The 23,518-nt window shown below is 46.6% G+C and overlaps 2 protein-coding genes across 4 annotated transcripts in view; one reads left to right on the top strand and one right to left on the bottom strand.

Moving 5' to 3' along the window:
* Positions 1 to 13,129, top strand: part of LOC8052388 (rho GTPase-activating protein 7) — a 208,015-nt gene extending 194,886 nt beyond the window's left edge. For all 3 annotated transcript variants that reach the window (XM_029979522.4, XM_042290021.1, XM_042290020.1), the window contains exons 10-16: positions 371 to 501; positions 1,215 to 1,406; positions 1,693 to 1,806; positions 4,468 to 4,628; positions 9,511 to 9,636; positions 10,115 to 10,294; positions 11,168 to 13,129. In XM_029979522.4, the coding sequence (XP_029835382.4) occupies positions 371 to 501; positions 1,215 to 1,406; positions 1,693 to 1,806; positions 4,468 to 4,628; positions 9,511 to 9,636; positions 10,115 to 10,294; positions 11,168 to 11,282 (1,019 nt within the window). In that variant the 3' untranslated portion in view covers positions 11,283 to 13,129. The remainder of the gene's footprint in view (positions 1 to 370; positions 502 to 1,214; positions 1,407 to 1,692; positions 1,807 to 4,467; positions 4,629 to 9,510; positions 9,637 to 10,114; positions 10,295 to 11,167) is intronic.
* A 34-nt stretch (positions 13,130 to 13,163) lies between these two features.
* On the bottom strand, positions 13,164 to 20,812 carry LOC8052383 (lipoyl synthase, mitochondrial). Its single transcript, XM_042289705.1, has 12 exons — positions 20,808 to 20,812; positions 19,440 to 19,596; positions 18,322 to 18,494; positions 18,117 to 18,210; positions 16,840 to 16,920; positions 16,603 to 16,759; positions 15,824 to 15,881; positions 15,601 to 15,729; positions 14,807 to 14,952; positions 14,003 to 14,073; positions 13,811 to 13,922; positions 13,164 to 13,265 (listed from the first exon to the last, which is right to left on the bottom strand). The coding sequence occupies exons 1-12, from the start codon at positions 20,810 to 20,812 to the stop codon at positions 13,204 to 13,206; spliced, it is 1,245 nt and encodes a 414-aa protein (XP_042145639.1). The 3' UTR covers positions 13,164 to 13,203.
* Between the last annotated feature and the right edge of the window lie 2,706 nt (positions 20,813 to 23,518).

Below are 23,518 nucleotides of genomic sequence, written 5' to 3'. Positions count from 1 at the left end.
TGGTCGTAACTGATTAGCTAAAAAGCTTGCAGGCTAAGCAAGGGTGACATTTGGCAGGTTATGAAATTACAGCCTGAAATCATGACCTAAAGTTCTGCAAGTTGTGGGAGTCAATAGATACCTTTTGTTCATGAAACAAAAGCAAGCTTTTGTGTATAAGGCATTAAAAATTAACCCAGTAGTAATGTCTCCAGCTTTCATAAACACAGCTTACACGCTTTGACAACCTTGGACGACATACCACGCGCTATTTCTATCGACGATTCAAGATCAGTTACCCGAAGAAATGCGGCCTGTTTTACGAATAAAGCCCGATCCTATACTCTACCTCAGTGCAATGCCAATGACGCGCGTTCTCCTCTTTCCGCAGACATTCCAGAAGAGCTCCGATTGGACGCGCTGCAGGCAGCGGTCCTCCTCATTCCCGACGAAAACCGAGAGGTCCTGGAGACGCTGCTCGTGTTCCTCAGCGACGTCTGTCGGCACGCCCAAGAGAACCAGGTCGGTGGTTCCTTGCTGTGTACAGTCGAGACGCTGCGCAAGGTTACACTGCCGTGTTTAGATAACGCGAACGCTGTTCGTGTGACACTGTGACCTCGCACGACGCCACGACATCACGTGACCCTGTAGTGTCATGTAACACCAAATTACCGCTAAATTTAGAGAAGAAATTACGACGTCCCGCTTAACGGCATCGCCTGACTCTGCGATGTTGCAATGCCACAACACTGCAATTTCCTGGTAGATTCAGCGGAGAACTTTACCTATTATTATGAGGAAACAAAAAGTCCAACTAGGGTGAAAAAGGGGACAGGCACGGACACACAAGTCTCAAATGCTGCTGAAAATTTATTTGACAAGTAACCTTTTAAATGTATCTGAACACAAAGACAGGAAAGGACATGAAAGGCAGAAAAAGAACATGGAACAAAAAAAAGTATACTCCACCATCCACACGTCAGTTGCAACTAACCTGATCCAACCAAAAAAAAAAAAACCATTCTTTCTGTTCACACAACCTTCCGACGAAACATAAAACGAGCTTAATTTTTTCAGGTAGCCTCCGCATGCTGAATTTAGCTCGCTACGACGTACATGCAGGAAACTCACACGAGATCCACCATGAAACCTTGCCAGTAACGACCATTGCCGTAAAAGAGGAACCGGAGAGAGCGAGGTCTTGAATCGTGGTCCTTCTTTGGGACACTCTGCAGATGACCGTGGCCAACATAGCGGTGTGCATCGCTCCGTCCCTGTTCCAACTGGCAGTACCACGCAGCACGAGCGCGAGCCCACGCAGACGAGCCACAACAGTGGGCATTCCCGACCAGCGCGAGCTGAACGAAAACCGGGCGGCCCACGAGTGCCTGGCACGCATGATCATCGACCACAAGAAGCTCTTTCAGGTAGGACAACCGACCCAAGGATTAGTGTGTCTACAAAGGATCCCAGTGCCGTAACACAATCCGGAGAAATCGGTGCCCGGATGGCTCAAACTTTCACCTGAGTGTATTTAGGTGGTGGATTTTACTCGGTGAAATTTCGAAGTGTAGCTCCTTTCCTGTAGACGAGACCGACAAATTTGCGAGGTGGACAGCGGACGCGTTCGCGGATGGCTGTATCTTAGACTGTTGTAACTTACGACGCCATCTTGCACTATGTGAAGTTCAAGGTATGGCTCGTGGCTTTCAGATTCCCTTGGAAACTCTCCAGCAGTGCCGTCTCGAACAGCTCGAACCGATGACGATGGACGAACTTGGGAGCCTCAAGACTCACCTTGAGAGCTGTCTGCATACCCTGATCATGGTGAGCTAATTGCCGTCTCCTGGCATATCCTGCCAAGACACTCATTCTGTGCATCTTCCGGTCAGCTGGTTGTTGTTTTCATCTGCAAGTTCTCACGAAATCAGAATGGTGAAGAGCTGGAATATTGCGAGGCCATTCTTTTTAATGCAGAATTGCATTCTCTCTGAAGCTAGCTCGGATTTTAGGGGCACGTCGCGAGTATTGCGTGGTTCAGTGAAGAGAGTTGGCCAGCTGCAAAAATCAAACTACACGTCTCCGTTGCACGTCAACGTTTCAAGAGTCACCTTAGTCTGTATGTCGTCCTCGTACCCTCTGTACATGTTTTGCGGCAGACAAAGGGATGTGGTTGACGAGGAGGATGTGGCAGTGCTCTGAAAAGATGCAGTGGTGTGTGCCTGGACCGTCGAGACTGAACGTCGGCGATCGCTGCTTTCTTCATAATACACATTTCCGCATATGACGCTTTGATCAATGGATACAGCTACAATTTTTTTAAACATTTTTTAACCGTACAGTGTGGAGAAACAGAAGGACAGGACAGCACGAATCTCCAACATTGGAGATTTGTGTTGTCCTGCCCTTCTGTTTCCCCACTGTCCAGGAATAAAAACACTATGTCAGTTCTTAACCAGCGCGCCTGCATCCTTACATTAATTTCAATCATGTTTTTTTTTGCTTTTCTGTTCAGATTTTTACTTCCTCCTTTGCAGCACAATTAGTGAAGTAACTATCTCTTGATGCAATTAATTTTAATGCCATATTTTTGCCTCCCGTGCGGAAAATGTCATCAGTCAGTTGTGACGGGTGATCAACCTCAAGGGCTCTCTCGACCTAGCCAAGTCCGCAATACTTAATGTCCAGGGGCGGTGAATCCTAAGGTTTATCGCATTTGTATAGCACCGGGATCTGATCCAAGCAGGTCGGCCTCTCTATCGTATGTCCTAAATTTTTATGGAGGAACAGCATTATAAGGAAACTTTCTTCCTCATGCTCTTTGTCTGTTCTGGTTTGGGCCTCCAAATTCAATGATAGCTGTTCAGTTCCTATTTTGAATTGCGTCATACAGTCCTGGATAGAAAAACTTATAATTTGGATCAAACATCCAATATATATGTCTAGTAAAAATTCCAAAAACACCTAGGCACTTCTTATGAGTTGTGAATGCAAAAGCATTCTTGGCGCCGAAAGCAGCAGAAGCGGCTGCAGTGCCAGGAGTGCGGCGGTGCACCGCACAGACTGCCCTGGCTCGCTGGCGACTATAGACTGTGCCGCTGGGCGAGGCAGTGGCAGGAGTGGGAAGCTCGACGCACCGCCGGGAGTGCGAAGCTTGGCGTGGCGCATGCTGAAATCACGTGTCGTCTCATCATCATCATTGCCCTAGCTGCGGGTACCGGTTGACGGCGCTAGACCTCGGAGCGTAACGTTAGGCCTAACGTCAGGCCAGCACATACCCGCGTACTCCCTACCCGCTGCGCCGCCAACAGTTTGGCTGGCTCCTTAGGAGCGATGACGCCCCTATGGAGCCACATGAAACTTTGCAGCCAATGAGAATTTATGGGCCATTTCGCTGCTACATGCTCCATGAGACAGTTAATGCTTAATTTCGCTTTAAAAATCCAAGTAAAATGGTGCCCACGTAAGCAAATTCTTCGTATCTTGATTTTGGTATAGTATCGGAACATGTGATACATCAAACCACTACTATGCACGTCCAGCAAAGTTTGTTGTCAATGGGTTTGATTGTATGTGTGTAAGTGGAGTGCACGAGCGGACATTTCTGCATTGCATATGTTGTGGCTTATAAATAGGGTTCATTGTTTTTAGGGTTTATCTTTCCACCCCAGATTCGATACCTTTCAACTGCCTATTTTCTGTGTCGGGCAAAACAATCTGCATTTATCGGACCTTGTATCGAAGAAGCACAGGGATGAGGTTCCCCTACATCCTGGCAACATGCCCGTGATCCATATATAGACCTTTTCCGCTTACTCTCGCCCCCGGCCGCAAAAGTAGGCATATCCGGTATGGGCGACGAAAAAATATGAAAATGTTTTAACCTGCAAATAGTAAAAAAATAGAGGGGAGGCAAAACGAGAATGTGCGACGGTTACAGTTATGTCCTAAATGCCTTCTATCGGCGTGGTGACGGCAAAACAATGTTTTCACTCATACTGGAAGTGACGAGAATTCAAGATGGCGGCGCCATTGCGAAAAGGGTCTATATTAGTTGAAAAATGCCCTGCTGCCAATAAGAGTGGTTTGCGAAGAAAGCGGCCTCGGTGACGGCTTAATGCACACTGTGTTTGGAACCAACACAAAATAAAGCTATAGATAAAACTTCCTTCCCTTGAAACACGAGTGGTTTTTTTTTTTCTTTTTTTTTTTTTTGTTCAAGGACAGCTTTAATTCAGATTTTTCCAGCTTCCCCTGTTTTCGAAAAAAATCTAGCTCGAGCATTAATTTTGGAGGGCTGTCGACGCATACCAAAAGCACTGGACCCTACTTAAAACCAGATTCTACCGCTTGTGTTGGAGTGTACGGTCAGACATTTTGGAGTTGCACGTTGCAGTTTCCGTAGGCCATACTCTCGTTTACACCTTGTTAGGACGAGGCCACGCCCTCCTTCGGAGTGTGACCCGAGGTGCTGACTGCGCTTTGCAGGAGGCGCGTGAGAAGAGCAAAGGGTGGGCGACCGTGCAGCACGCCGAGGTGGAGCTGGCCTTCAAGAAGCTCGGAGACGGGCTTCCTTTGAGGCTCTGGCGCTGTGCTGTGGAGGTGGAAGCACCGCCCGTGGAACTGCTCACCAGGATACTGCGAGAACGGTACTGTCTATGCTCAACTTCCCAGTGTCTTGACGTGGCTCCCTTTAGTGACAGTGAGTGGGCGGTATGTGTGGGAAGCGGGCGAGGCCAAACCGAACTAGACTCCAGATGAAAGCCTAAGTCTTGTGCCACCTCGCGTTTCGCCAGCCAGAAAACCCAGCGGCTAAGATGGTAGTGTCGGCAAAGTTCACGTTCACTGTTCAATGCACGCGCCGAGGCTCGTGCATTGAACAGTGAACCGGTATCCACGTTGCATGAGAGAGGGCGCGGCTTGACGAATAAAATATTTTAATGTTTGTCTCACGAACAATTCGGTACTGTTTTCGACTCCTTTGCAACGAATATCGGCGCACGGAATAACTTGTACGCGACACTTTTTGAAGGCAAATTATTCGAGCGAGTGGAGCTCGTTTTCCTAGTTGAAAGCAACTCCCACAGCTGACACGACCCTCATACTAAAGTAGGGTTTTCGAGGTGTCACCACCTTGGAATTCTCCGAGAGCTGTTCTCATTGTGGCCGATGATCATTTTGCTAAAATAATACTCCAGGGTTTCCACTGTGTGCACTGTCGATTGTGGTACAGTAATCTTTCGTTATAACGAAATGGCTTTTTTCGAATTATCGCTTTTATCGAAGTTCAACCTGGTCCTGACCAAAATGTACGCATTTTTGACCGGATTATCTGAAGTGTATCGGCGGCCGACCATGCTTATTATGATGGCCGAGGTGCCGAAAGCATGCAAGCCTACACGGAGATGCACAGAGACCCTTGCATTCCCCCCCCTTCTCCACCAAGGCAAACGGAAAACTGGGAAAACGGGTGACGGAGGGAAGAGCACGCAGAGCTGGCAGAGCGCCGCTTTCGATGCCAATGTGCCGACGAGCAGCGAGTGCAGCATCAACGTTCCGATGCTACACACGGTGCCCGCGGCTGACGCTGCAAACCTCCTGTCAGAATCGGGTCAAGAGATCGATGGAGCTTGGAGGAAATCATCCCTACGAGAGCCCCCAACATGCGCGCCTGCGCGGGCGCGCTTGTGGCATACTATACGCACATGTGCATCGAATGGGAGATTGGGAGCGTTTACCGAAAGTCGCTTAAATCTGCAAGGTTGAAAAAAGTGGCCGGCCCAAGTCCAAAATCCACAAAGAATTCGACATTCCGGCATTGGCTGTTCGACACTGTCCACCATTTTGCAGAACATGCAAGGCATGTTGGACGGGTTTGAGAAGTCTCTCATGCAGGAGAAAGCGTGCCCGTGACTCGAAGATGAAAAAACGCCAACTGCTTCGCACATGTTGGATTTTCTCACGTCATTGCCGAGCCGGCACAATGATTTCCAGAGCTGCAACGATCTCTACAGGAGTGTGTGAAAACATGTTCGCAAAGCCACCGAGGATAACTTTGATTCGTTCGCACTTGTTGATGCGAACGTTCCCATTGTTGCTCCTGCCACGGATGCTGTGATCGTAGACCTTGTGTGCGGCAAGGGTAAACACCGAGCGACGTCGAAGAGGCACCTCAGGAAACGCCAATGGCTGGGTTGACGCAAAACATCCTACGGCTGCTTCGAAACAAAGTGGAGTGCAGCAGCGGTGACAGTGTTCTTGCGATGCCTGGAGCAGTTCGAGGAGAACTGATGGCCGGATGAAATTATTGGCAAACTCCACTTAATTATTTTCCTCGGTAAAACTGCCGTGAGATGTTCATAATCACGGTTTATTTGGTTGAATATACGGTCCGAGCGTTCTGCAGTGTTCCCGTCCACCTTCAAGGCTGCTGACACTGTTTTGTTTTTGGCTCCATCGCTTTTATCGAATTACCACTTATATTTAATTTTTTTGCCATCCTGTTGACTTTATAACGAGGGATTACTGTACCTTAAAACACGGCACTGCGCAGTTTCTGCCGAGAGAGACGATAAAGTTCAGCGATTGGTTGCTTTGCGGCTGCGGTAGTGCCAATCCATCGCTGGTAGAGCTGCGAGATTTCGTGCACAAACAGACGAATGTGCGCAGGCGTTGTGAAACTGAGGTATTCCGAGTCGGCTTGATTACTCTCGACAGCATTTCTTGTCAGCTACAAGCATTTTGCTTTCACTGTAAGCTTGAGCTTTGCTCACTTATTGGCATTTTCATAGCCAACATTAGTACAGATTCACGTTGCAATGCTGGATAGGTGCACGCAACCCCGTGCTTTGCAGTTTCGTGCAGAGATCATCTTGGTGCTGGTTGCATGTTTTGCTTCCTCTATGTGAATAATTAGCAGGCAGAAAAAGTTTTTAGTAGTGACTATTTCGACGTCCACTTTGAAAAAAATTTTTGAATATTATTTGGATGTCCGTGACGCCTCCTCCTGAAGACGTAAAAATGCTTTCAAAAACATTTTGACATCCCCCATCAAAATACTTCTGTCCTTATTTTGACGTCTCAAACTTCGAACTTTAGAGATTCCGAGCCCAGACTGGGGAACGATCAGAGCTGGCGGTCAAAAAAAGATCATCTTGCTTGCAGGCAGTGTCGCAGTTGAACACACATTTTTCGAAAATGAATGTCATGCAGTCGACTGCTGTTTTAATGACCTTTTAAATAATGTGGAATGCAGAAAAAAACAAAAAAAAAAACACTCTTTTAAGTATATACATTAGCTATCAGGCCGCATGTAACGTTTACTTGGTTGTGCCAAACATTACAGAAAGCAGCACCGCTGCTTTTCATGATTTATTTCACGTGATTTCCGTAGACAAGGAAGCTGAATGCCGTGCCATAAAAGTTGCAGTTGATTGGAAAATGCATGTATCTCGTACAACCGCGCCAGAAGCTTTGTTCGTTCGCATCGGTCAAGAAACACACCAAAGTGGCAACGTTTGCATTCACAACGTTTTATTTAACATCCCGATTTTTTCGTAGTTAACCCGCTGGTGAACCAAATGAATCTTGAACCGTGAACCAAACAAAAAAATGAAAGTCGCTTACAACTCCCTGTAACGCCGAATTAGAGCGCAGCTCTTGAGGAGGAGGAGGGAAGGGCACTGGGGGGGGGGGTTAAACTAACCCAGGGGGGGTCACGTTACCTTGGGGGTCACGTGACCCCCAATGCCGATGATGTCATCACTGACGTCACTGATGACGTCATCAGTGACGATGACGATGCGGGTACCGATGACGTCATTAGTGACGTCACTGATGACTTCACCAGTGATGATGACGATGACGATGCGAATGTCGGTGGCGTCATCAGTGACGTCGCTGATGACGTCATCAGTGATGATGACGATGACGATGCGGATGCCGATGACGACATCAGTGTCGTCACTGATGACGTCATCAGTGATGATGACGATGACAATGCGGATGTCGGTGACGTCATCAGTGATGATGACGATGACGATGTGGATGCCGGTGACGTCATCAGTGATGAGGACGATGACGATGTGGATGCCGGTGACGTCATCAGTGATGATGACGATGACGATGTGGATGCCGGTGACGTCATCAGTGACGATGACGATGCGGATGCCGGTGACGTCATCAGTGATGATGACGATGACGATGTGGATGCCGGTGACGTCATCAGTGATGATGACGATGACGATGTGGATGCCGGTGACGTCATCAGTGATGATGACGATGACGATGCGGATGCCGGTGACGTCATCAGTGATGACGATGACGATGTGGATGCCGGTGACGTCATCAGTGATGATGACGATGACGATGTGGATGCCGGTGACGTCATCAGTGATGATGACGATGACGATGTGGATGCCGGTGACGTCATCAGTGACGATGACGTCATCGGGGGGTCACGCGACATCGGCGGGGGTCACGTGACCTCGAGGAGGGGGCCACGTGACCTCAGGGGAGTCACGTGACTTCGGGGGGTCACGTGACCCCCCGCGAGGTCACGTGACCTTGGTGGGGGGCTCGCGCGGTGCATTATGGGACATTTCCCATGATGCACCGCGCGGTTACGCCGACGCCGACGGCGACGCCGACGGCGACGCCGCTCAAGCCGGAAACGGGCCCCTAAGAGCTGCGCTCTAAAAATCTAAACTAAACAATGAACTCACGAAACCCGGTTAACAGGGCGGGAGCCCGATGGAAAGCCAGACTGCAACCATACAAAGATGCGCTCGCACGATATAAAGGGACAAAAAGAGAGCCAAATTTCTCAGTGCTACGTAGTGTACGCAGTTACTATTGTTGCGTGCAGGCAAGACAGGCATATCCAGCTCGTCTTTGTTGTGGATTCAAAATTTTAAGTGAGACGCGTGCCGAAATTACATGAAAGCTCAGAACCTCGCTTGTCAGGTCTGAAAGGATCAACTGTCGAGCTAGTACCACACACACGCTGAATAAGATATTTTCACTGCCAACTATGACCGAAACTTTTTAGGCACGCAACACTTGAACCGGTCAAAACGTCAACACACCATCATCAGAAACTAAAGAGAACGAAACCACAAAACGTCTACCACTGTGCCGGCTGTATTTACGAGGACGTCACAATAGTAAAGCCACTATTTTGACGTATACGGAATTGATGTCACGGACTTTGAAATAACTGTAGAGATATTTTGACGGGAGACGTCGCAATAGTCACTACCAAAGTTTTTCATATCCTGCAAACACCCAGCAACTCCGTAGTCACGGACAGTTTAAATAACGCAGTGCGTGGCTTATAATATTCACACTCCTTGCTTCGTAGGTCATCCTTTAGTGTTCTCGTCGTCTAATGCTCTAATCTCAATGGTTGCGGAGCGATAATAAGATGCCTGGGAATCGGCTTGCCCTGCATTTCTTAAACTGTCAACTGCCGTAGAAGTTTCAGAGTAATCGTAGCAAAAGTTACATATATATATATCATTTCTATTTTAGGCATGTGTGGGACAACACACTCCTGAAGTGGCGTCACATAGCCAAGCTGGACAAGCAGAGCGAAGTCATCCAGTACATCTGCAGCTCCATGAAACCCCAGGCTCCACGAGACTTCTGTGTTCTCAGGTAAGTCAACTCAAGGGTTTCATTTTGTGTGTCTGTTTTGTGCATCAAAAGCATCAGTTTTAGTATTACCTTGAATTTAAAACAAGTCATTTTGTTTTTTGTTCAAAGCATTATTTTTTGATAATGGTCAAGAGGCTTTTCATTTCTGAAGGCATTTCTTCGATAGATGAACAGTGAGAGCTGATATCCGCATTTTCTGTCTAGGTTTTTGCAAGACTGCGTACCATTCAGGCTCACTATCGCTCATTCGTAGCACCTCCCGTGTGGTTTGACTGGTTCAAAAGGAAGGCCAGCTCTTGTAGCCCCGAGAAACGATCCCAAGCTCGGTTAAAGATATGAATTGGCTGAAGTTTGCGTATAAGTTGAGCAAATGCATTAAAAAGATAGCCAGCCAACCCACTACTTAAGATTTCTTGGGTACCGTAAAGGTCAAACGCCGGCAGTCCCCGCTTACGGCCCGTCCCGCCGACTCGTGCAGAGCTTGGCGAACTGAACTCGCCAAGGGTTCTTGCGCTCTGGTGGAGCTGTCCGTCAACCACACGGATGCCACGGTGCTCCTGCGTGGCGTCAGGGCGGTGGTTCTGGCTTCCCGGTACCTCATTGAACCCTGCGGTGCCGGTAAATCGCGCGTCACCCACATCAGCCGGGTGGACCTGAGGTGAGCGGCACCCTTCGTGCGTCACGTTCTCGTTGCTACGCCACCTATAACGCGTCTCCCAGTGGCTCGTTTGGCGTTCCTTTCCGCCCGTGCGTCGAAAGGCGTCCCGAAGCAGCGACAGATGGCGTCCCCAGAGCTGGACTGTCGTGCTGTCAGATGTTACCGTCCTGGCGCTTAAGCGTTTAAAGTTCTGGAAAAAAGCGCGAGTGTCGCCGTCATCGCGGCATCTTGACTCCTGGCTGCCAAAGCTTCCGCATCAGTGCTTATTGCACCAGTGCTTACCGCAGCAGTGCTTACTGCACCAGTGTTTACTGCACTAGTGCTTATTGTGTTGTACTCGCTATGTGTACGTACCAGAATCCACAAAGTTGCACGAATAAGGGTTGTTTCTGCAGCATCTCGCGTGGTTACCAAGTTCCTTCGATTGCATCTTCTATGGAAGCAACGAGCTTTGTGGTTCAGGCGGGAATTCCTGATTGTGGAGGCTCTCATTAGCCGCTCGAGTTACCGTCGCAAAATTTTGTTTTAAAGTGTCTCTACAGTCTCACAAGTTAATTAATTTAAATTATTTCGAAAAACAAGCTCTATCCTAAGGTTGTTTTACTAACAAAAAGACTAGTATTTTCTGTAGTTGTTACAAAATAGCATTCATTTGATGTGAAGCTTAATATTACGGCACATAACACTCCTCTCCTCGAGTTATACTCATTATTTGCACGATATCTTTCTGTACGTGTTGTCTGTGCAGAAAAAGTCTGTCATAAGTGTACGGATAACCCTGTTGATGTGTTATCCGGGGCACTGTGGCAAACATCCGTGCGATCCGGGGAAACGCAGAAAACAGTAACGCCATTTTTCTTCTTTCTTTCACAGGGGTCGAACACCGGACTGGTACCACAAGGTTTACGGAAGCATGTGCGCCCTGTTGCTCATCCGACTCCGCGACTCTTTCGCTCAACGCGCGGAGGGCCCCGAGACGAAAGTATGACCCGCGCTCAACGTCGAAGGAAGGCCTCGCTGTACATATCCCGACGCAGTCAACGCTTCCCAGAGAGCCCTTCCCCCGACGAGACACGGCAATCGCCACGCGCAGCCGCCCCTAAACAGGAGTTGAGACGCGCCCGGTTCGCATTTGACGTTGAAGCGCGCCCACGAGAGCCGTACAAAGACGGAGGATGGAACGGGAGGTTTTTTTGTCCGCAGTTTTTGTTTGGACGGGACCATCTGCCAACCGCCGTCTTATTCCGCGTCAAGATGTCCGACGCCGTCTTCAGAGGGCCTCCGAATTTTCGGGGCGATGCCAAATAGTTTCTTTTTTTCCTTTTTGCTGTTGATTGTTGTTTGTGTAGTAGCAGGGGTAGTTCACATACTAGGTGGGTTTACGACAGAGGCTGTTCAGCTTCTTCGAACGATTGCTTTTTCGTTTTCTGATTGCACAAGTATCTCGTGGGATGGAGACCAATAGGCTTTTCTTTTTAAGAATTTGTTGGCGTTCGTAAGCGATCGAACCGATGAAATGTCAAAAAGTAGCGATGTGGGTTGTTGAGGGCGTCTCGGATAAAGTCGTTTGCCGATCAGTGCGGTACAATGGGTCTCGTTTTCGCGATCCAAACGCCCGCCTGTCATGAAACAAGCATATCGCTGCTAATCATATCGATGGTCCTGCCTCGCTGGTTCTTCCAGCAAAACGTCTACGATGAGCTTAATCTCAAAACAGACTTTCAGCCCAAAAGAAAAAAAAAACGCAATGTCCCCCTTTTATTTTTAAACACATATACCGACCAAATGACGACTACACCAAAGCATAACAACGTGCTAAGCATAATCTTTCTAGTAACTGTACATCTGGTAGGTTTCTTTTCATATTTCTTTTGGTCAAAACATGGAGCAGGCTTCCACCTCTTCACTAATTAATCGCCACAGTCACTAGTTTCCGTAGACGCGTGTCCCGGAGCATAATTGAAGTGTGGAGAAAGTTGCGTCTGAAACCTTTCCGCTAAAAAGGCTGGCCTTCTTTGCAGATAGAACCCATCACATCATTGCATTTCTTTTTTCAGAGACATTCTGATTGTTGGGAATGGGAGTTGACATTTTCCTACTTTGTACATACGTTACCAGCACTTCACAGGAATGCGCGAGTTTTAAAGATGTGTTTGTTTATTACCGATAGGGGACCAGGCCTTCATATGTTCACTAGTCATGTTAGTAGTACTACTATACAGAGCACAGCACCCCCCTCCCTTTGGTTCTCACGTGTAATACCAATTCAAATGGCAGTTTTTGTTTCCTCCTGTTTCTCTTACCTAGTCAGGAATGAATGAATGGTTTACTGGTATGCCTGCATAATAATTTATTTTCGAGTCACTTCATTTGCACGGAGAAAATACAAGCTGGGAGAGCGATGAAAGTTGCCTTCCGTTAAGTTCAACGTTTTATGAAGGCATTGCTTGCGAGGCTCGTTCACAATTCTTAGATGTTTTTAGATCTTTAAAAGTGATGTCTGTTGCCTGATCACTTTGAAACAATCTTTGACAACCCTGCGGCAGCATTCTTTTTTTCTCCGGAGAATAGAATTGCGAGGTCTAACGATGACAAAATGCTTGGAATTTCTAGACTACAATCTGCCATGTGATCTGGTGGTGTACTGTTGTGTACTGATACATACGTTGTTGACTGTATTTGTGGACAGTGTATATAATATGACATGTTGCATTCACGAGTGGACAAAAAGATAATAATGTAGAGCCTTTATGTAAATAGTTACAAATTAATCGGTGGTTACTTGAAAGAAATAAAGAGTACTATATATATATATATACCTATATGCTCCACGAATGCCATGGTTGTTTTTCATCTTGATGGACGCATATAGTATCCTCAGAATTTCTTGTCCTTTATTGAAACAGCATTTAGGATGGAGAAGCCACACTGTCCTTTCTATTCTTCAGGAAATTGGAGACAAAAAGTTCACCTGAAAAGAAGCATCGCATAAAATGGCCAAATATGTCGGTAGTTAATATTTCGTTTTTGGGGAACCCCCCTCTGATTGTGCATGCAGGTTTCAAAATTGCAGAAAGCACTGAAGGCACCAGGGAACAAGGAAGACAGACGGGGCGCTTCTTTTCAGTCCTCGTTCCACGGTGCTTTTGGCACTTTTGCGACGTAACAACTGGCCCAGCCCTCCGTCTAACTGCAATTCGTTTCAAGATCTACCGTCCTCTGCAGTCGCCAACATATTAACAAACACAAGGCGTGGCCATCTTATTGCTCCGCAGCCAATAACATTGCAGTACTAGCCGACAAGAACGCCAGAGAACGAGTCGCAAAGAAAGAAGCCTGAACGTAGTAATAATTTGCGCTTTGCACCTCTTCTGCTGGCAGTAACTATAGCTGCATTTCCGTAGAAAATTAGTCAAGGTCACTCCGATGCATGCATTCTCAATTCATACCGAAGTGCATGCGGGAAATTATTGCATAACCGTTAGAGCGTCGTTGGAACAAAGAGTGTCAGCCCACCTGCTTTATAAGAGGATCGTACCAGGGGTCCACTGGCTGTGTATAAGAACCCCAGCTTGTTTCCGTAGCCTTCCCAGTGCATAAACTTCTCCGGAGTGACGTACTCCACAACCTGATAAACGAGTCGACCATCAGCACTTCCCTAATGGTACGTACGAATTGCAGAGTTAGTCTTCTCGAAATGCATGTCACCTTGAGATGGCGTTTCGTGGGTTGCATGTACTGTCCCAGCGTGAAGCAGTCCACGCCAGCCTCCCGAACCGCTGCAAAACATGGACATCTTTGTACGTAAAGGAGAGTGGATATCCTATACAGTAAACAACCTTCTTTTCCGCAGGCTCTCGACATTGTGAAAGGTTTTGCTAACAAAATTCCACGATTGGGAGTAATACGCTATGTATTGGTCACCATGGGGTGAAGTATTCGCTCTATCACTTTTTTGCTACAATTTCCAGCCACAAAATTTGCAAACATTGAGTTGTTTATAGTATTCTATATCGCTGCACTTGCATTTGCTGTGCGGTCTTTCATGAGAGTGTTCTATCGATTTTACGAGCACAAGTCACACCCACAGATATGAATGCCAATAAAGGCAGAAATTGTGTAAACGGCGTGCTGAAAACCAGAAACCCTATAAGTAATTCACAAAAACAAACTCGAACTCTGTTGCTCAGCAACATTAAATCTGTGGGGGTGTGCCAGTACTGCTAATCGAATAGTGCTTCAACTTCTTCAGCTTCAACACTCCAAAGAGAACTGGCGTGTCATGGCTTACCTTTGTCTTGTGAAAGCTATGGGTGACTGAGCACTATTCAATTCGAACCAGTTCTTGCGCTACTTTATAAATCTGTTATGACAAAGCCTGAGAAGTCGAAAAGACTCTCATAAGCCACCACCATTGTTACACCACCCGGTGATTTAGGTAAGGGCGCTTGTGGCATAGGCACCCTGTCGCTGCTTTGCATTTTCTCAGGATTGTGCTTTGCCGATGCATACCTTCCATGGTCTTCATGACTTGGCTGTCACTTTCTCCAAAGCCCAGCATGAGTGAAGTCTTGGTGATGACTTTGGGGTTCACTTCCTTGGCATGCTTTAGCACTTTCAAGGACTGCTCAAAGTTTGCCCTTCGGTCTCTGACATGACTGTTGAGAAACATCTTTGGAGATTAGTACTTTTGGAAAAACATTGGTACCAGAACGCTTTGTCTAACTTTGTTTAAGTGAATTTTTGAGGATCTTAGGAAAACTGTTTACTCACTTGAAACATCACTATATTGGGAAACTTCAACGAAATACAGAATTTAGACAGCAGAATTTTAAGAACTTTGTTATTGAGAAGTCTCTTCGAAAGTGTGGTTCACTCAAGCAAGGTTGTACGGTACATGACTTAAGTGATGCATACGTCGTATCCCTGCTGAAACAGCTAAACTACTCCACAAGGTTGCAAATTTGACTAGTTTTCTAGGATTATACTTTTAACTTCTGCACAGTGACTTAGTAATTGCAGTTCAAAGCAAAGCATCATATAAAGCTTAACGGTGTCAAGAGTTTGACATCGGTATTATATTAAAACCGATGTCAAACACTTTTTAATAGAATCATCTTGAAACTTTGTCGGCAGTTGTGACATACACTCAAGACATTGGCAGTAAACAGAAACGAGGTTTTTGAAAAGCTCAATCAATATCTGAATCTGGAAAATATATTTGACAGTATTAGGCATTCACAAGCACTTCTTCATTGCCTGGCTTAGGATTTTGCTAGAAAGAAAAAGAGGACAACCTTACTTACGCCTGGAGCTCAGGAACTGTCTCAATGTTGTGAGCATACACGTCTAGGCCGGAAGAGGCAACCTCAGCGACAGCTTTCATGTCTCCTGCGAAATCTGGCGTCAGGCATTCAACGAGTATTGACGGCTTCCTGCAACATAAGGCCACAAAAAAAAAAGAAAACGTAAACAACACTAAGAGCATTTTTGTGTGTATCGCAGCAAGTGCAAAAAAACGCAACCAACCTTTGCTTGATCTGCCGGACTGTTTCTGCGAAATGGTTCGACCCGCCATCGGGCAGATCTGAAAATTTCGCAGGTGAGGAAATTTGTATGTTGGGGCAAAGTACAGGTTCCATTAGTTATCAGGAAGCCACCACAAAAAAAGGTAAGTACTAAGTAAAAAAAAGTAAATAGGTAATTCTCTGACAAATCACTCGAGCGAAGCATGTACCCTGCGTGACACTGTTAGCGCGAACGTGACCAACGCTTTCTCCCATTTTACTTTAAAACGGTATTGGCGGTCAAATTTTACCACTTAGGTTAGTGCATGAAATGAGCACTGTCCACCACACTATACTCGCGGTCAGCTTTCTGTGGCAATGCAGTCAATGCTAGGGGAGAGGATGCACCAACCGCTGCACACAAGCTTTCCTCCTTTCTTCGGATTGCCACAGAAAGTTGACTGTGAGTATAGGAGTTCTTATAACAACTCTTCAATCCTAAGAGACAAAAAAAAGACGCTGATAGCATGTTTGCGCTAACAGCGTCGCGCTGTGTGCAATTTTTCTAACCTTTTTCGCTCGGAGACATATTCCCTACTTTAAAATAATTTCATAGAATTGGATATTTCATCGAGCAACAACGACAAAGTTCCTAAAACTGAACTCGAAAAATCAAGACTGGGATGGAGTGAATAGCCCCCAAGCTAATATTGCACAATGTTCAAACAGAAACTAGCGTTGCCATGTAGTAAAAGGTTAGTGTGTGCGGTGATGCAAGACACTAATCGCTTCTACACTCACCGTCTCTGTCAACTGACGTGATCACAATGTAGTCGAGGCCCCATTCCGCTATGGCCTCGGCCGTATTCAGAGGCTCGTCGGGGTCTGGGAGCGGAGGGTGGCGCGCTGTTTTCACCGAGCAGAAACGACATGCCCGCGTGCATGTGTCGCCCAGGACCTGAAAGAGAATGTGCCTGAGACGCTGCAAGTGATGTTAAGACTCTCGTATTTCATTGTCGAGAGGATTTTCGGGCGCACCATGATGGTTGCCGTGGCAACGTGGTCCGGGCCTCCGTTCCAACATGTTCCAATGTTTGGGCAACGGGCCTCCTCGCAAACCTAGTGGAGAAATTTAGTTTAGAAAGAAGAGCTGAAGTTTATGTCTATGTAAAAGTAACCGTGTTGCATGTATGTTTAGACAGCAGTCGGCCACAGTGGACGTCTCGTGTCTCCACTGAAGTGAGGAATTTAGCCATTGTGATGCACGGCCTATGGTTTAGCGCAGCCATGCATCACACTGGCCATGCTACCAGACGCCGGTACGACGCCCATCCAGATCAAAACGGGCAGGGCTGGGGATTGAACCCCCGGATCCCTGGGTTCTGCAGCGAGAGCTTTCGCTCCACATGCTCCGAGCTGTGGTTTGCTAAGACACTTAGCCAGTGATTCCCCTCCTATGTTGATGTCAGTAAGTAGGAAATACTGAAAAGGGAGACTGCCCGTTACCAAGAACTTGATCCAAGACCTGCCTGCCACAAAAACCTTTCTTTATATTTCATCTAATCTATTTTTCCCTAAGTTTCCTGGGGTGTTTCAGTTACAAAATTACTTTCGATTAAGAGGACACTGAAGTTAATTTTTTATCTGAAATTACAATGAACATTTTGCAAAGGTATGCATCTTCCTAGAGGTCACCACCAGTACATAACTGGTGGTGACAAGCTTCGACGGTGGCCACAAATTAAAAACTGCCACCACAATGAAGACAAGTTATGCGGGTGAAGAAAAGGACATTTTGAGCACACCTCTAACAAACTCGCATCTTCGACAAGAGCTTTAGCTGCACATTTAATCATGCGCAAGATATGGCTTGTCCACGTTCATTCCTGTCGAAAGACTTTCCATAGGAATCATTTAAATTGTAAATCACAGCAGCAGCATTTCTGATCAGATGACGAGGATAAAAATGTTTTGTTTTTTTCCCCACTCTGTGCAGTTTTTAAGAACCCTTCTTATTGAATGAACATTTATTTTAAAATTCCCTTAAAATAGCCTTGTTTCCAGACTGGCTCAAGATAAAAGAAACATGTCAATAATAAAAATATGTCGATCGGGGTGTGCTGTCCCTCCTTTAGCATGTCTTCCATTTTCCTTCCCTGTCTCGGGTACAGTCATGTCAAGTACGAAGGGGGGTGAGCACCAGCTTGACTGTGCGCTCACTCTTCTTTCAGATGTCGATTAAAACAGCCTTGAAATTGACTTCAGTACATTCTTAAAGGCACTACTTGGAAAGCTAGAAACAAAACAATGTTTACAGTGTGTAGCTTCTTTCCTCGTAGAGATCCTTTCAGCCGAGCAAAGTTTGTTCCTTTCGGGATTTCCACTTTGAGCCAAGGCGGCAGCTTCAACCTTCACAAAAAAAGAGAGAGAATGGTAGGCAGGTAAGAGCACGTGTGATAACTCAATAATTGAAAAAAAGTATATTAAAAAAAAAGAAAGATGAAAAAGCTTTCAATGTGCCTTTCTGTTTCTCCTGGTGCCCGCTTCAGCTTTCCCTTGTAGTCGCTGAAGGTGCTACCTCTGGGAATGGCTCCGGCAATAAAGTCTTGAAGGCCCGGTCCGTTCTGAATGCCGGCCTTCTGCTCGCTTGTCAAGTCGCTTTTGTAACAACACTGTGCCGTGGACACCGATTGCTAGAATGGAAAAAGAGCGCAGTAAGGCGGCTGCAAAGTCTAAGATGGAATCTAATACCATCCTTTTTTCCTTTCCCTTCAACAGTATCGCATGATTTTGAACTCCACCTCCATAAATAGAGGGGAATTGTTTTCGGAGGTCCGCCACTTCCTAAAATCCCGTGTTTGAAAGCTTGAACTGACGGCTTTCGTGAGAAGCCTAACAAAACAAGAACTTTTCTTAATACATTCTTAGCACAGGAGCATTATAAACAACGTCGTGTACTATGATGACAATTCTTATGTTCTAAATACTTAAACAAAGTAAAAAAAAAAACCTACAGTATTGGTTTGCTAAGTTGAATTGTAGTTAACGATGTGACGTAAGTAATGCCAACATCCAACATTAATAATACATTACTGCCGTTTAATTTAATAGTGGAATAGACTATGGCTATATTTTTTTTTCAGGAGATAGAAACCATTTATTTTGTAATGGCACGCTCAAATGCAAGCTTCATAATTTCCTAATAAAAATGCAGGCATCTGCCGCGTTCCACGCATAAGTCAGTGTTACCTTGTGTGGGATTTATATGTGAACTGTATTTTAAGAAGCACATAAAGATTGATTGACTGATTGAAAAGATGTGTGAAACGATGTTCAGATGTTTGGAAAACATTTTATATTCAAATTCAATATTTGGTTTTCCCCTGATGGGAACTCAGCTTCCGAAGATTGATTGCCATTTTAGACCCCCCGGGTAGTCAGTTTAAAAATCTACCCCGCCCTGCAAAATTCGAGCAGTGATCAGATCAGATCAGATCAGATCAGATCAGCTGATCAGATACTCACTGAGGAGTATCTGATCAGCTTGTTATCGCCGACTCGTCGGTCACCTTGAAAAGGCAAGCCGCAGTCAAGCGCATACCGTAAACTAAATAACGAGTGGCAGGTCATAACCTCACCTGTCTAAGTGCCCTTCCATACCGTAACGGACCAATGCACTGCTTGAGCATGATGGAAACTACGGCGAGATTATTGCCACGAAGTGGGCCCCCACTCCACACACGACAGCGCCATGACAGAATTGGAAGTGGATTGTGTTGGATTGGATCGTTTTGGCTAAAAGTTTACCCTTGTGGCCAGATTCAAGCACATTGTCGCTGGGCTTAGCCGGTAGTCGGCTCCGTTTTCGTTTGCGTTTTAGCGAGTTCGTTTCACGGCACTCGTGCCCACGCGTGCCCACACGCAGCGTGGAGCGGGTTCGTTTCGGCCGGTACTTCACGTGTGGTTGCACTCCGAGTAGGGAGCCTACATACTAGACCTGTGCGCCGGTCAGAAATTGGCGGCGGCGGCGCGCCGGTGTTTATACCTCCGGCGGCGGCGTGTTGACGGCGCGGGGATCAACGGACCGGCGGCGGCGCGGCGCGGAAGAGAGAGGGGAGGGGGGGGTGTAAATTAGAGAGTGAGGAGGAGAGAGAAAGGAGTCGTTTGAATTTGGAAATCAAGATGGAAATACCATAAAAAGGAACACACTTTTTTATTTTATTTTTTTTCTGTGAAGAGTGCGTCCGTTAGAAGAATCAGGTACTTCGGCGTCTTGTTTATTCTCGTTTGTAAGAGAATATGTCGCCGGCTGGCAGCCGCGGCGCAAGATCCTCCGCAAGATGAGGACCGACGACAACAGGTATTTTATCACCGCGTTCCATCTCACCACGCGCTTGTCGCACGCCCCGTGCCTATCAAGTCGACCGAGCACGTCCTTCGATTTATAGAACTCGTACTCTCATTCGATACGCCGCAAGCCGTAATCACCGACAACGACAGGGTCCTAACCTCTCGTTCGGCTTCGCGGTACTTTGCCGACAGGCATATTCAGAGCATCCCTAACAGTACTTTACGCTCCCGAAGCTAACGGCTTTGTCGAACGCGCCAACGGAAAAATCCTTCCATGTCTGCGCTAAAGAACGTCAACGGCGACATCGATTATTGGAGCGATTATCTCCAGGCAACCAGCTTTCAAGTGAACCAGCAGCCGTACGCCGGACTCCAGGCATCAGCGTTCGAACTCCTGTTCAACTTCGTCCCACGTCGACCAATGGAATTTTTCCTGCTTCCCGACGAGGGCGGCGACGTCCGCGCGAACTGCGACGCTGCAAACGCGAACCTCGCTTACCTTCACGGCATGAAGCGTTCCTACGATGCAAAACATCGACCAGCTCCATTCAGGGTCAGGGACAGGGTATGGTACACGAACGGCGTTCCTTCCTCGAAACTTGGCCTGCTTTTCCACGGACACTTAATTCATCACCAACGTGAACAATTAAACCTACACCATTTCCGGGTTTACCCCTCAAGGCACACCGGATTGCCGCCAAGCTGCCGCACGATAGATCTTTTTTTTTTTTTTTTTAACAACCTGCAGCGATTGACGTCGATTTCAACCAACTCGCCTTGCACCGCGGCAGATCTTCCGATTACAAGCGCATCACGCCGACGCCGCCCTCCACGATGGCTAGACGCATAACAGAGGATCATGACAACATCAACAAAATGTGCGAGGGTGCAAGGATTTTGAGCTCGGGAGTGTAAGAAAATACGCTGGCGGCAAAGACCCGTAAGGAGAGCCTCCCCGACTCGACCGGATGGGGGCTCGACTTCGACCCCCGATGCTGGATCCCGGCGTGGAAACGAGAAAGAAGGACCCCTAGAAACACGATGTGACAGGAACAAGCCAGGCGTGTGGATCAAAATAAAATACGTTTGAAAGAAGCCTGAAAACGGACGCGAATATAGCCCTTCTGTATCAAATTATTTCACAAAAATTTCATTAAATCGTTTTGCGGTCTACAAAACCGTTCATTCCGTTATTACACTTTAAAAATACAGGCGAGCTGGTGAAGAACTTGGGAGACACGAAACGATAAAAATAACGGACAAGACAACAAGTCTCAAACACAGCTTTTATACCCGTTTTCACGTCAAGAACTCTCGTAAAAAGAGTCCGACTCCTTGCGAACCATTACTAATTTCCATCTTTATGTGGAGAATTAAGATATATGTAGCTGGATTCTACTATATATATGTTATCAAGACGTACACGTTCCAGCGCCAAAATCATTGCTTTTTTCTCCGACAATCAAATCTCGTAAGACTTTGTGTCGCGCATACGAACATCTTTGTTTCATGTATGTGCTCTCCCCCTCTGTAATGCCTTCGGGCCCTGAGGGTACTTTAATAAATAAATAAATAAACGCTCAAAACTTTCTTTTTTTCTTGAAAAAACGGGTATAGTTTTTTTGAACAAGGAACGCTCTTATATATACGTCAAGGCCCTCACTACCAAAAAAGTACTCTTAAAAAAAATGGGTATCACCATACACCCTTTTGTCCCATATAACGCACCCCAAAACTTTAGTTTGACGCACAGCGCACAGACGGCCACACATTTTACAAGGGGCTTGATAACGGAGCGATGTAACTGATTAAATAGCTAAAGTATACGTACCAAAGACCACAGAAAGAAAACACTGATGTTTTGCAGCAGGGCAAGAAAACCCCGATTATTATTATTTTTGTAGTCATTAAAACGTACATTAGCTATTTTAATAAATTGTACCACACGGCTATCAAGCCTCTCGTGAAAGTTAGTACCGTCAGATCGACGTCTGAAGTTTTGGGGTGTCTTATATGGGACAAAGCTGTAAGAATACACCCTTTTTTTTAAGAGTGTTGGTCACTGAAAGCCAGACATTCAGGCAGATCCAAATGATTCATGGTCACACTAGGGTGCCTTCATGTGCGCTTTGCTTAGGGTGGAGACATCTCGCCATTTTGTCCCACACTTTTATTTTTATTTTTTGTTTAGAAGCGCGTGAAAGAGCGTGTCCCTGCACGCGTTTGTGGCGCTGACTGTGCTATGGCGACATTTTGTTTTCATCGATTTCTTTGTATTTTACCCGTGAGCGCGTGCTGTCGGCATCGGGTACTACAAAGGGTGGCATCACCCTAAACAGAAAGACATTGAGGCACCCTAGGTCACACCAACCTGCCACCCAGACGACCCCGCTTGACCAGCCATATATGCGATAACAGGCAACTCCATCAGAACCCTTACTAATTTGATACACGCGTGACGAGATGTCCCTACAGCGTGCAATTCGCTTAACGAGTGTCGATGAAACGATCGTGTCGACAAAACGTGTGTCCGTGAAACGTGTGCCCATGAAATGTTGTCTGCGATACTTAATTCCACGAAACGAGTTTCGACGAAATGAAAGGGTCCCGTACACCACTCCTGCCTGAAAAGTTACATCTGGGTTCTTATGTTTTCTTCTGGCGCACCTGAAGACCACCAGAAAGGGGGTTGACCTTTCTAATTTGTGCTGAGCTTTGAAAACTAAATTTACACCGAACCTATTCGCCACTGATATAAAGGTATGAGAGATTCCATGGTAGTAAAGCACACACACAACATTCTTCACCACCGGTTTTTCCACAGGAGCCCGATTAAACCTTCAGCACCTTGAGCACAACTCTAACAATTACATCATGGTGATGGCCCGCTTCCAAACGACGCATCTTTTGCAACTCAACTGCCTCACCAACCCAAAACATACGGGATTTTTTACAAGCGTTATCCATCGCAGACGCAATTACACCACTCTTAACTATTTTCAAGTGACAGCTCAGCTACCAACAGAGGCTTGGCTGATCCCTTGCCGTACATCCAGCACAGCTAGGCCCTTTACCGTGTGCAACCAGGGGCGGATGCAGGAATTTCCTGATTGGGGGGGGGGGGGGGTCAGGTACTGGTCAGCGTACCATATGTTTAGAAACCCCTCTCCCTCTCCCTCGTTTAACGCCCTAAATTTCACACATGCAGAAATCTAGAGGGGGGTCAGGACATCCGGACCCCCCCCCCCCCCCCCCCTCTAAATCCGCCCCTGTGTGCAACAGTAGGTCTATAAGCACTTAATTCGACTGTTGTGATGGCAGGGTTGTGCGGTCCAATCGACAAGGACCGCACAACCGTGTCAACGTG

This window comes from Ixodes scapularis, unplaced genomic scaffold (genome assembly GCF_016920785.2).
Source record: "Ixodes scapularis isolate PalLabHiFi unplaced genomic scaffold, ASM1692078v2 PGA_scaffold13__105_contigs__length_92229423, whole genome shotgun sequence".
NCBI lineage: Eukaryota > Metazoa > Arthropoda > Arachnida > Ixodida > Ixodidae > Ixodes > Ixodes scapularis.
This window is presented reverse-complemented; position numbering and strand designations above follow the sequence as displayed.

Coding starts and splice junctions, on each gene's coding strand:
- LOC8052383 (XM_042289705.1), bottom strand. Junction 15,730..15,823: donor GTCCGGCAGATCAAGCAAAG/GTTGGTTGCGTT, acceptor CTTATGTTGCAG/GAAGCCGTCAATACTCGTTG. Junction 14,953..15,600: donor ACAGTTCCTGAGCTCCAGGC/GTAAGTAAGGTT, acceptor GTTTCTCAACAG/TCATGTCAGAGACCGAAGGG.